The sequence below is a fragment of the Microtus oregoni genome, unplaced genomic scaffold (assembly GCF_018167655.1).
Source record: "Microtus oregoni isolate MIOR12 unplaced genomic scaffold, Mior012 000048F_ref0000485, whole genome shotgun sequence".
NCBI classification, from domain to species: domain Eukaryota; kingdom Metazoa; phylum Chordata; class Mammalia; order Rodentia; family Cricetidae; genus Microtus; species Microtus oregoni.
Window position 1 is genome coordinate 9,667,515 of NW_024543222.1, and position 14,231 is coordinate 9,681,745.

The 14,231-nt window shown below is 42.6% G+C and overlaps 1 protein-coding gene across 1 annotated transcript in view; it reads right to left on the reverse strand.

The window, feature by feature from the left end:
- The window catches only part of Map2k6 (mitogen-activated protein kinase kinase 6), a 126,542-nt gene extending 114,627 nt beyond the window's left edge, over positions 1-11,915 (reverse strand). Inside the window, exon 1 of the mRNA XM_041636153.1 lies at positions 11,632-11,915. Within this exon, the coding sequence (XP_041492087.1) occupies positions 11,632-11,647 (16 nt within the window). The 5' untranslated portion in view covers positions 11,648-11,915. The remainder of the gene's footprint in view (positions 1-11,631) is intronic.
- Positions 11,916-14,231: the final 2,316 nt, after the last annotated feature.

Here is a 14,231-nt window from a genome sequence, read left to right on the forward strand (position 1 = left end):
GGAGGCAGAGGTAGGTGGATCTCTGTGAGTTCCAGGACAGCCTGGTTTAAAAAGCAAGTTCCAGGACAGCCAGAGCTGTTACACAGAGAAACTCTGTTTCAAAAAAAAAAAAAAAAAAAAAAAAGAGCAAAAACAAAAAAAAAAGGAAGTCTTCAATGCACCGTTTTCAAATACCTCCAGGAAAGCTGTTTCTGTAAATTCGCTGGTTTTATGAACCTACTCCCAATGGCTCTTTAGAGTCTATCCTTGCTCTTATTCCTAACCTCTGTCATCTCATTTGTGCTTGGAGGGGAAAGAAGAAAGGAGGAGAATAAATGACCAGTTCTTTTGTGTCCACAGTTTAAAGGATAAGGGAAAGCTTTGCTTTGGTTGGAAAAAAGGACAAGAAGACAAGAAAGAAGGCATTGGTTTGAAAGGAAATTCTTATCTGGACATAGTAAAACAACATCTGCCATCCCGACACTCAAGGGATCACCATGAGTTCAATGCTAGCCTGGGCTACATAGCTAGTTTAAAACTAGCTTAGGCTATATAGGGAGAGGTTGTTTTTTTTGCAAATAATGACGGAAACAAAAAATAAATATTCATTCCCAACTTCTTAAGGGAATTAAAAATAAATATTCATTCCCAAGTCCTTTCTAGTTCCTTGAGTATCCAAATGTCATCTCATACATACAAGAGGAAAACAGTGGAGATACGGGTTCATGCATAATTTCAAGGAAATTGCACTTGATATATTTACATAGAAATAACCAGGAAGAAAGGGTTTGGCTGTGTTCTGGTTCGAAGCGGTATCTTTTAGACATGTAAGGGCACACACAAGGCTTGAGTCCATCAGTTTCTCGGTAGTACAGACTCGAATCAGTGAACAGAACCATTTGTCACCAATGTTTGAGCATCAGCTTCCAGGAGACGCACATCAATATCTGTTACCAGACCACTGCACTCGGCCTCCTTCAAGCAAACGGAAATGTGTGCTTGGAACGCAACCTGAAGAGTCACAGTGACTCAGACTCAGCAACCTATGCGCAACACACACTTAAAGGGACACGTCAAAAGGAACTTATAAAAAGCTAGACACAGGTCACCCTCGTAACTACCATGCTGGGCCCAGGCATGCCCACATCTCTCTGAGTTCCTATGGACTCTGATCAGTTTTTCCTATCTGCAGCCATTTCTTCCGTGCAAAGGGTTTTATAAATGTATCTCGGAGGAGCAGCTCAAGTGGAATAGACTTGAGCTGAGGTTCTAGACTCAGGTTTAACTTTGACTAAAACCCCTGCTCTGCCACTGTCAGCCTGACATCTAAGTTCTTAATCTCTGTGGCCTCCGTTTGCCCATCTACAAAATGGGGTATCACCTCACTGAGCAAGAGGAAGAGTTGATGTAATTCACAGGCATCATGAAGTCCAGTGTCTGAAACAAAAAAGAACTCCCAACAGCGCCCCCTTATGGGCTCCTGGAACTAGCATCTTTGCTGTGTATCTCGTAATCAACCCTAGGTTAACAAACCTGACCTGATCCCAAACGCCTCTGCCCTCCTGTGTCTTTCATCTTCCTTGACTTTTGGAACCTTTATGACAACTGTCCTTCTGTATGCATAGTACATATGACTCGAGTAACTCGGTAAGCAAGGGACAGTCACAAGACAACCAAGAAGATGCTGTTAAACAAGCCACTGGGGGGTTTAAGGAAAAAACATGAGAAAACATCCCAGCGTTTTCAGGAGAACCAGAAACCTCTCTGGGTCGCATGAAAAATGTTCTAGCATGGAAGAAGACTTCCATCCCCACACAAAGGAATCGATACAGCCTCTGGGCCAGGTCATGATGAAAGTCACCAAAGTCAGGCAGTGGTGAGAGCATGTGGGTGACTTTAAATAGACTTTCTAAACAACACATGGGATCAAGAATGGGAGGATGGAGACAAGGAGAGGAAAGAAACGTAAAGCCAACAGGAAGCATGCAAGGAAGGGGAAAGGGGCCCCGGTGGGCTAAAGGAGAGGAGTGACTGGTTTGGACAGAACCGGGCAATGAGCTAAATTCTCACAGCTAGGAAAAATGTTACTCAGACATTCCCTGTGGCCTGGGCCTAAGAGGTGGCCAGAGGAACGCAGACCAGTGGTGATCCAGGTTAATAAGGTCCCATTAGAGTCAAAGAGGAACGCAGTCTGGGAGCCTTGTGAGTGCTATTTCATTTGTATCTTTATAAATAAAGCTTGCCTGAGTTTCAGAGAGTAAAACAGTCACACTGACCAGCCTTACCGACCAGACAGTGGTGGCACACACCTTTCTTCCTAGTCACACTAGTTTGCCACAGAAACCGGCAGTAGTGGTGCACGCCTTTAATCCCAGCCCTAGAGAGGAATATAAGACGGGAGGAGACAGCTCTCAGACACAGTCTCATTCTAAGATTCCTGGAGGCAGGATGGCCATTTCAGACTGAGGTAGAGGTAAGAGTCAGTGGCTGGCTGTTTTGCTCTTCTGACCTTCAGGTTGAACCCCAATACCTGTCTCTGGGTTTCTATTAATCGTGCTACAGCCCTCTCATAACAAGACCCCACTGACCCCACTCCTCAGCTGACTCAAGTCCTCTCATAACAAGACCCCACTGACCCCACTCCTCAGCTGACTCAAGTCAGAGTAAACTTTCTGTGGAAAAGGACAAACGGTAAATATTTTCTACTTTGTGGGACACGGAATCTCTGTTAGAACTACACAGTCCCAATATTGCAGAGCAAACACCAACCGCAGAAACAAAGCAACCACAGCTGTGTTACAATATAACTTTACTTGTGGACACTGAATTTGAATGTTACCTGTCTTTCACATGGAATGAAATATCATTTTCTGGTGACTTGCAATTGTTGAAAACTGGTAATAAAACCCAAAATATAGTAAAATTCAAACAATTATCTCTTCTCCTCCTTAATTATATTGGTTTATTATTTATCTATTTATTTATTTTGGAAAAGCAGTTTCCTATAGCCAGGGGCTAGTCTCAAAGTTGCTACGAAACTGAGAGTGACCTTGACCTTCTGATCCACCTGCCTCAACCTCCTAAACGTAAGAATTACAGGTGTTTCCACCGGTCCCACTTTACGCAGTACTAGGGATCGAACTCAGGACTTCGTGCATGCTACGCAACCACTCTTCCAAGTGAGCTTCCTCTCCAGTCCAGGAAGCATTGCTTGCATTGTTCCAGCCCAAGGTAAGGTAATTACAGTTCAAAGAAATGTGTTACACATTTCAAAATAACTAGACTAGCAGAGGAAGGTCCTTCGTACACAGAAATGGAGAGAAAGGACAATGACCTGAATTTGATTATCACTCATTGTACATATTCATCGAATTATTGTACTATGCCCTAAACATTGGGTGTCAACCTAAAAACAATTTAAGTTGGAATTTGGGATATAGCTCCGCAGGGCAGGTGTGGCATGCATAGGACCCTGGGTTAGGTCCTTGGCATCACCAAAAATGAGCAGGACATCTAGTTTAGCTCATAGAATTTGGCACAGGGGCTCTCGTTTCCTGGCTGCTGGTTACAAGCCTGGGGAATGAGGTGAAACAGGCCTGGTTTTGCCTCCTGCCTCCTCCACGTCCCTTCAGTCCACCTGGGAAAACACATGATAGTTAATTTACTCATTGGTAAATTAAGGATACTAGGAGTCGCCCATAAGGTTTAAGTGATATTTTTACAAACTTATGCGTGAAAAGTAACTATAGCAAACAGTGACCACAATGGTAGGGGGGTGGAGATGCAGGGTGGGGGGGTGATGGTGACAGTGTTTGGGGATGGTGTGATGGAGGGATTCACATCTAAGACTGAGCCCATAGGGCTGACCAAGGTAGGATGTGCACACTAGAAAGCAAAATAAATGGCAGGGGACCTCACAAACGCCTATTTCATACCCGACTCAGAGCATAGTCAACGGAGTAACAAGAAATTGTGACCGACTTCCCCGAGTCTCCTCTTCAAAATGCAAAGAGTGGACTTGCTGTCTACACATCCAACTACCTAGACAAGTTTAGGGAGAGACGGTCGTCTGAGGAAAAAAAAAACCCAGGCAGGCAGCGGTGGCCAATGGCAGCAGAGGTAGTCAAGGAGGAAGTGAGGAATCACACACAGTACTGGGTGGTTTTGCTGCCAGATCTACTTTATTAGAGGGCAGCCCCACTGTTAACATTTTCTCAATTGCCTCTAATAACCCTCCGAAGACTCCACAGACTTAGAAACCGAAAGCAACAAGGGACATGGAGACCTTCTCTTCCGCCCTACCAACTGTGCTCCTCCGAGCCGCTCACCCTGGGGTCACATACTAAGCACCTCCTCTACACTGAGCAACATCCCCAGCATATTATTTTCCCTTCTGATTTGTTTGTGTTGCTTGCACATGCATGTGTTGTATGTGTGTGCATGATACACGTGTGAGAAACATCTGTAAAGTGTGCAGGTAGCCACACCTAAGCATGCACCAGAGTAGAAGAGCAAGGATATGGGCAGGTAGGCGTATCATTGCTCTTTACCGTATTTATTACCTTGAGACAAGGTCTCTCGCTGGACCAGGAGGCAGCCATTTTAGCTCTGCTCGCTGGCCATGGAGCTCTGGAATTCACCTGTCTCCACCCACCAATACTAGGAACGAGGGCACATCTAATCCTGTGGGTGCTGGAGATTTGAAGTTAAGTCCTCATGATTGCAGAATAAGCACTCTTCACTACGGAGCCACCTCCCCAGCCCCACTGCATATTATTAAAACAAAAGGGTAGTAAAGGGCCACTGGGCACCTTTAAGTCTCTTTAGAAGGCGATGTAGGAGAAAGGACACTTCTTCAGTCACTGCTTCTGTGCTATTTTTTGCAACTTCCAAATGATCAAGCAAAGAGATAATGAGACGTTGAATGCAAACAAGGAAAAGTAAAAGCAACAGTATTTAGAGTTCAATTGCCTCAAAATTTTTAGGGGAATAATGACAACTATCCTTACTGATGAAAAATAATGTCCGAATATATTTAATTACGCCGATTATCAATTATTGATAAACACGACAGAACGGTGAAGGATTTACAGAAGCGAAGACATGTGAAGTTTATCTGCCCAGCAAGATCTTTCAAAGGAGATGGTCCATAAAAGGCAAACGGTAATTACAGAGCTTACAGCTCATAGCAGTACTCTGCAGGCAACTGGCAATCAGACGGACAGCATTTGCAAAATATCTTTTGGCAGAGGATTGGAAAGAAATCCTGCCACCATGATTCATGGATCACCATTTCTTGGGCAAAGAAAAATAAGTGCTAATGATTGTATCATCCGCCTCACAACTCCCCCCCCACACACACTCAGCCTGCTCCCCTGTACAAAGCAAACAAAATGAAAAATGTCAAATACACTGAATTCTGAGGGAAGGGAGAGGAGTATAAACATGGATTATCAGTGCTGGTGTGTACAGATCAGTGGGAAGAACTTTGGGAGAAGAATCAAGAGAGTCGCTTTTACCTGTGGCTGTGGTGTCTGCAGCAATGCATTGATCCTAAGGCCTCAGTCTGCTCATTTGCAGAGACAAGCCTGTGCTGGAAACACCTTTCTTATTCCTAAAGCTCATCAGGAAGTTCCAGAACACAGAAGTAGGCAGGGTTGCAAAGGGTAAGCTAAGCTAACACTACATCACACCTGCCCGACACATAACTTGGGCGGTCAACAAAATTAACTGCAGTCTTAATTGTTTTAACAAAGTAAATTTAAATCAACTGTTCCTTGGGATTAGCCCTGTAATTAAAACTTCAACAATTCATTATTTTATATCAATGTCCACAAAACAGCCAGGTGCTACGCAAAAATTACTTACAAAACTAAAGAAAAACTAATTTTCCTTGTAGAGGTAATTAAAACTCCAGACACACCCAGAAACAGGTCATTCCCAGTCTGGAATTCAAAGCAGAGCATTATAATTTTCTCATTATTTCTATGTGAGTCTGGACAGCTATAGACCATGTAAACAAAATGAGTTTACATTATAAAATATGGGAAATGTACAGAAGACATTTTGGTCAAAATAAAATTAGAACTCATCAAGGGATAAAACCATTTAGATGCATAGAACCCAACTCCCAACCCTTAATTACCTAACCTCTACAGTCTTCAGATTTCCTGGCCTAACTTGAACAAAATAATTTTATCTTTACGTGAAGATTTTAAAGATACATTTTATGAGGGAGAAGAAAACACATGAAACAGGGATGTCAAGAGAAATGAACATTTCCAACTTATTTAAACATATAGGAATCAAATATAAATATCTTTTATCAAATAGGCAAAGGTTTTCCTTTTCAAACTAAACTTAAGAGGAGGAAAAGTATGATCTTTCTGGAGAGTTACATATTTGGCAATATTTACCATAATTCTTGAAAAGAAGAGGCCAGAAACTCTCAATTATCATTGGAGAATTGAGAGAGTTTAGATTCTCTATAGAATATCTTAGCCACATATCCATACCCTTTGACCCAGGACTTCTAATACTAGGAATAATCCTAAAGAAATAACTAGACATGTGGGTATATCAACCACCTAGTAGGAGAGGTCCCATGCCCAAAAGTAATTGACTAGCACAAAATGAATACCATATTGTTTGTTTGTGTGTGTGTGTGTGTGTGTGTGTGTATACAAACGTTTTTGTTGTTGTTGTTGTTTTGGTATTTTTGTTTTATTTTGCAGTTTGTCTGTGTTGACTTTGTTTTGTTTCTATTATTGATTTTAGAGAGAGAAGAAGCATAAATTTGGTTGGGTAGGGAGGTGAGGAGGACCTGGAAGGAGTTCCGGGAGGGAAAAGAATATGATCAAAATATATTGTATGGGAATATTTTTAAAGCAAAGTTGTTTTAAAAAAGAAAGAAAGAAAGAAAGAAAGAAAGAAAGAAAGAAGGAAAGAAGGAAGGAAGGAAGGAAGGAAGAAAGGAGAAGAAAAGAAAGAATTGGGTTAATGTGGATAATCTATGTACAAGGGATTCCTTGCAATGTTGTTTATAACTGCACATAAAACTATGTGAAAATCCATGAAAGACTGAGTCCACGGCTGTGTTCTTACAAGTTAAAATATAAAACCGTAACAAAGAATGAGGCTACTGTGTGTGTGCTAACGTGGGAAGACAGCCAAGACGCATGGGAGAGTTTAAGGAGAATATTCCATACAGTAAAATAACACATTTAAGGCTATGTATACAAAGACAGTCATCACAAGTGCACAGTAATTATCTCTGGGTAGTTTAAGGTGAAGTGTGTGTGTGTGTGTGTGTGTGTGTGTGTGTATAATTTTTGAGTGAGACAGAGCCGTTCTATGCAGTCCTAGCTGGCCTAGAACTCATTGTATTGACCAGGACGTTCTTGAAATAAAAGAGATCCATCTGCTTCTGCCTCCCTACTTCCAAGAATGAAGCCATGCAGCTGGCTCAAGTTATATATTCTTATCATAACTTTCTCTTTGGTTTAACATTTTCAATGAATAGTGACCATTTATTTAATAATAATAATAATAATAATAATAGCCTAGTTTTCTAAATGTAAAGAAAATATTGGGGGATAAGGGAGACATAGACATTCACACTCTGCAGTTGACTTCCTGGAATTTAGTCTCTTGGATTGTATGCCTGGGAACATGGAGCAATATGCATGATTCTGAAGTAAGCAGGCATTGAAACTCTATTTAAGCAAATATAAAGGAATTGGATATTGCAAATGTAGAAATACATTGACTCAGACACAGTTCATAGCATATTGGTAAGCAAAATAAAAAGAAGCCAAATGTACACTAGCAGTACACATATTATATATATGTTATATATGTATATGTGTGTGTGCATGTGTGTGCACATATATATGTATACATATATATAATATGTGTACCATTGAAAGAGTATCTATCACAACATATTCTGCAGTAACTAGTCATTTTTGTTTTCTTTTTCTACTGAATATTCCTATAATAAAGAAGTACTATTTATGTACATTTTAAAGTTTTAATAATACTCCTTGCAGATTTTTTAGATTTTAACAGATGGGGGAGATTGTTTAAAGATGGTATTAATCTGTGAAAACAAAAGAATGAGAATCCCAATCCTTGTACCTGGGAGGAGCTGCATTACTAACACACACACACACACACACACACACCATTTAGCTAACATGTATCGTGTTAGAAAGAACCGGAGGCGAGATCCACACAAAGACAGCGGGAGGCCCAAGGTGCCTATTCTGACTGGGTGTCCTGAGAATGACAAAGTTATAAAACACACTGGCTCAGGTTACAGGTTCAGCATGGCAAGCGCGGCTGATACCAACAAAGGCCTGTGTGCGCTGAATGAGAAATTTACATATCTGGTGCCCTGGGATGAGGTAAATTACAGAAACAGAGATTAACTCAGTGGGGCTGAAAACTTCGCGGCTCCATCCCTACTCCCTTCCGAAGTGTGCCTTGTAAGCATTTCTTACATGACTTACTTATGACTGCATCCCACTAAAATAAGCTCATATTGTTTTTTCAAGGTGAATAGGAAGAGAAGTGAGGAAGACTGGCTCCTAAAAGGGTCAAATACGGATTTTCAGGTAAGCCAGGAGATGCTAGAGCTCCCTCCCTCCCTCCCCCCTCCCTCCCTCTCTCCTTCCCTCCCTCCCTCCCTCCCTCAGAAGGCCATTCTGCCTGATGACAATAGCTTTCTCGCCCGGGTAGTGTAGATGACACATTTTTCCTGTGACTTGCCTTCCTGTAATGTGCAGGAATTCCTGCACTCTCTGGTACCCTTCCTGTTAACTTACATTTCAGATTTCCTCAAAAGGCACACTGCTGCTTTAATATTTGAAAAATGTCAGCTCAACCCCAGACGGCTAAGACAAACAAGCTGAGAAACACCACCTAAACTCACAACTGTGGAAAACAGAATCTCTTTTGAAGAAAATTCTTTCTCGGAATCTCACTGTTGGGAAGGCTAGGGAGAAGGCGCCCAGTCCTTCCAGCTCCTGGGCAGTCTGTAATTCTTTGCCTCTGCTATGCCTTAAATTAGAGGTCTGTAAAACTGAATTATAGTGATCTAAAAAGTTCATAAAGGTTCGGGAATTGAACATGTTGTTAAATTCTTCAATACTGTGAGATTGTACCCACCTCTCACTTTTCCTCCCATTTCATTTGGCTAAAGTATTAGAAAGAAGTCTGAAACCAAGAAGAAGAAGAAGAAGAAAAAAAAAAGAGTGCTTTTGGCCATTTCGGAGAGCCTGGCTGTGCTAGGCCAAGTCCACATAAAAAGTGCAGGCCAAGACTCCTTAGCCATTTCTAAAATGATTGCCCACATCTTTCCACCAATAATTTTCCTTTTGGACAAAAACCTCATGTTCATACCAGATATAGTTTGCAAGCAGGATTCGGTGGAGAGCATTCATCTGCATAAATGGAAACTGACTCGAAAGACAACCAATCCCAGATCTATGATCAAGAGGAAAGTGCCACACAAGGACCCCTGTTACCTCCCAAGGTTAAAAAAAAAATGACCTGCCGAGAAAGACCAAAAATTGTGCAGAGAAGAAGTTAATTTAGAACCCAAGATCCAAGGCAAGAGGGGAGGATTGCAGTACGTCTCAACTTCAGGCACAACTTCCTGACAGCTCAGCAAGCGAAAGAATCATTATAGCCTCTAAACTCTGGGAGCCCCGTTTCTCCTCAATAGCCAGGCTTTTGAACTTTTTATTACATCTTCGTTTATTTCTTCTGAGAGAGTGTGTATGGGCTGTGCATGGTGCACGTGGGCACGTCAGAAGACAACTGGGAGGCAGTTCCTTCCACCATTGGGTTTGGAGGGTGGAATGAAGGTAGCCAGGCTGGGCGGCAGGCACCTGCGCCCACCGAGTCATCTCACTGGCCCCATCTATGCTGCTATCGTGTGCCACGAAAATGTCCTCACATCCTTGCTATCCCAAACCAAATGGTAATTATTGAAGAAAAAGACTTCATTTTAAGTATTCTCGTGTATCCCAAAACTCTATGCCCATATACATACATGCAAATCGGCATGTGCATGTATATACATGCATGTGTGTATGCAGACATAAGCATGTATATCATACATACGTATTTTAAGCTGAACTGAATGAGTGAGTGTATGTTTACCAAATATAAAGTAACTAGAAGCCATCTCCTTAGTATGTTAGAGCATGACTGACTCTTGTAAACTTCTTTCTCTGTTCAATTAATAACAAAATTTTAAGGTTTCCCTGGTTAAGGAATATCCACACCTTTAAAAATACCCATTTCTAGGTTCATAGACACACTTCTGAAATAGTTCAAACACTTCATCCTCCCCTAACATTAAACACAAAATAACAACCAACAGCAACCATAAGCAATCTTACTTTAAACTCTGAAGAACACCTCTTTCTTCTTGGGACCAGACACGCATGTTCATCAGGTAGAATTAAATCATATTACAGCTCCAGAAAAAAAGTGTGGCAAAAAGCTTATTGGATACTTTAATAAGTATCTCCAGCAAGTCTAGCTCCCCAGCAGCTAGCACACCTCTTCATTTTGGGGTGTTTTCCGATGCCATCTGATTTCTCTATGGTCAGGAAGATTGCTCCCAAAACAGGTCATTAAAGGTCTCACAGACACCTAAGCACCCCTTCAGCTCTGACGCCAAGCCAGGACTTTTTTTAAAAATTTCCTCCACAGAACATCATCAGTAAATCTGCAAAAGACAACCTTACAAATTCTTTTTTAATTAAGTAAATTTGAAAAAGAAAAAAAGGCAGCCACAGCCCTGAACTTCTGACCTATTAAGCTCTGCAGCTACACACTTAGAGGAATCCGTTGCAGTTGTCAGTGAGAAGGTAAAGGTCGGCTCATGTTGATGCAAGGCTTAGAAATACGGCTACCCCCTAAAACCCTCCCTCCCTCAGGTGCAAAGCATCTCCAAATGGCCAAACAGATTTAGGTTTTCACCACTGCAAGTGACTGGTAAAAGTGTAAAAAACCTCGGGAGAGCAAGGCTTGGCTGCTTTACTTATTTTTTTTTTTAATATTACACTGCTCTCGAAACTTCACCTTTACGTCTCTTCAAAATCAAAAGTTGCCTATTGTCCAAAGCGAAATTAATACAAATTTAGCTGAAATCTGGCACCACAGTGGCTCATTCCCCCAAAGAATACAAGCTCACGTTAATTTCTTAGTAGTTTAAGTCGAGTTTTACCTTTCATCTTCACCTCGAGACTTTTTGAAAGTTTGGATTCCTGTTGCACACAAAATTACTTAGAATGTGCGTGCATACTAAAGAAATGTACTATTATATAAAGCATTGCACATTTAGACGCTACCAACCTGCTATCTCTCTCCTGACTGTGCAAAAGGCAAAAAGGCTCAGTAATCCTAGCAGAAGAATGCAAATAATGTCAACGCACAGCTGAACTGCAAGCCCTGCCTTACAGGAACTCTCTGTGTCTGCAAAAAAAGACACACACTAAACAGGAAATGCAACTGAGCTGTGGAAAACCTCAAACTTAAAAATGCAATCGCCGGGCGAAAATTGCATCCATGCATTCATGAATGCATGCATAAGCCTTTGCATTTTTTTTGCAACTAATGCAAACAGGCTCTTACCTTTCGACTGAGACATTTTCCCCTTTCCTTTGATGGGGGAGGGGAGCACAAAAGACTTTGCCTTGCTTCTCTTCTGTAGCTAGTTTTGCAACAAAGATGCAAGCTGCAGGCGTGCAATCTTCATGCAAGTGGAGTTTCTCTTGACCGATGCAGCAGATGGACTTTCAGGGAGTCAAGATGGAATTGCACACCTTGCAAAACAGTCTGGAAAGTGATTTTTTCCCTAGTTGCAACGTTAGGGAAGGCTGTGCTGCAGCTACATGATGGGCCAGGGCTGGCAGCTAAAAGCTCCAAACTTGGAACTGAGTATCTTAGTGCGCAGACGTCCTTCCTGCGAAGGACGCGAGGCCCGCTGGGTAATGTAGTTCGCCTGTAGCGTCCACGGATCTCTAATTTAAGGAAACGTGCTCCGGTCGGTGACTGAGTGAGGTGACTGGCTGAGCGCGACAGAGATCTTACTCAGATAAACAAACCGGACACACACTCTTCAGTAAGTGAAGGGTGATTGACGGCCAGGTCCATGAAAGGAGGCGTTTTGTTCTCAAAAAGCCCCTGAATCAACAGCTTAGAGAACACAGGGGCGGTTAAGGCGCCTTTGTCACCCCTAGACTAAGGTCTAATTGGGGGTTCAAAGCGTTGATTTCTTTCTTTTCCTGCTCAGTATCTTTGTACTGTTCTGCCTGTAGACAGTTTGGCCTGACACCTCATTTCACAAGAAACATTTGTCTTGAATGGGAACTCCGGTGGCGATCTAACCCCTCAGAGAAGATACAAAGTTTTATTTGGGAAAACAAGATCCCGGTCAGTTCTTTTCAAGAAAGCTGAAATTCAGTGCTGAATAGGGCTGAGGGAGAGAAATTTGGGAAGTTCTCATTTCTTACAGGATTAGAAAGGAAATCTTGTTTCTTAAATATCAAAGCCAATTTTAATCAAAATAAAGATAATTTGAAATTTCTTTTCTCGCCCGAGGCAGGTGGGGATGAAGGGGAAAGTCCCTGGCCTTAAGAAGAAAGGGTGGGTGGTGGGTAACAGTACTCTTAGGTGAATAAAGTCGAATATCTTGACTGTTTTCGATACCATCAAGAGATGTTTGTTGGGAGCCCAAAGTGTGCCAGACATCTTCCCAGGGCTTGGGATTTTCCCCTTTATCCTGCTGTGCTCAAGGCTAGAGGGTGGCTTGTATCGCGGTTGGGGGGTGGGGGGGAAGCATCTCCCCTTTAAGGAAGTCAGAGATTCAAGCAATCCCTGAAAAGGGTGGAGAAGAATAGTCAGGGTGTGTGAGCTGGGAGCTCCAGCTTACATTGTACCTATTAGACCACCTTCAGGAATGTTCTTTCAAGGCAAATAGAGAAGGAATGAGGGTTCCGGGCTGCTGGTCTGCAAACAAACCATTGTGGGGGCAATGAGGGCCAACTGTCCACTCCTGGGTCGCTGAGGGTACCATGCTGCCTTGTGAACTAGAGTGGCTCTCAGAATTAACCTGGTGTGGGGCGTTCTACCCGGATTTCACTGTTTAGACTTTAATTGAAAACATAGAGGAGGAGGTAGAAGGTTTTGAAAAGGGGAACTTAAACCTAAGCATTGTTTTAAGAATGTAAATTTACTCTCAGAGATCTAGGTGGGGTTGGACTTGGGAGAGGCCAGAGGTAGTTTGGGTCGGTTGTGGAAAGCCACAAGAGTCGCTTTGGAAGACAATTCATCCGCGATGGCTGCTAATAAAAATTTCTGGAATTGCATTAAGAATTCTAGGAAGCCAGGACAATCTGAGTAATGCGCGAATGAGAAGGAAGGCCACCCTGTGGTAGCTGCAAATCAACTCTTTCTTCTCTCTTCCTGAAGTGCTGGAGATTGGATCTAGGGCCTCAGGCATTCCAGGCACGTGCTCTATCACTGAGCTTGAGCCACAACCCCTCTCCTCCCCCCTTTTTAAATTTTATTTTGAGGCAAGATCTAGTTAATCCAGGTTAGCCTTTGAGCCCAGTCCCTAACACAAGACAGGGTCTGAATTTGTGATCCTCCTGCCTCTGCCCACTCCCAAAACAAGTTAGCAAATAAGGCAAATATGTTGAATGGGGTGGGGGTGGGGCGGGGAAGGGGGAGGTTTGTGCTAGCTACTTCCAGTAATGCCCTTTACTGACTTTTTTTTCCCCCCTTGAGATCTTGCCTTGTCTGACTGGCTTGGAACTCAGTGTGTAGAGTTTGCAGTAATTCTGCCTCTGTACCCCTGAAGTGGTGGGATTACAGGGGTACCCCACAATTCCTGGCTTCCTTTACCGACATTCAGGAAATTAATCAAGGCAACTTCACCCAGGGAGGGGCAGCATCTGCCTGTAACAGGATAGCTTTCCGACCCACGTCTAGGAGTAAGGATTTTCTTTTATCTTCTCTGTCTTTCAAGTCTAATCCACGCTACACCGCCCCACCTTTCTTCTGCATGTAGATTAGAACCTCCTTGGTGAGCCTTTTTTCTAAGTCTCATTGAACCAGGAGATACGGGCCATTTCAACACAGCGCCACTTTCCTTTTGAAACAATGACAGGAACACCTGGGATAGGCAATGATAGCACTGGGATATCTTTGTGGAGCTATCCTGGCTTAGC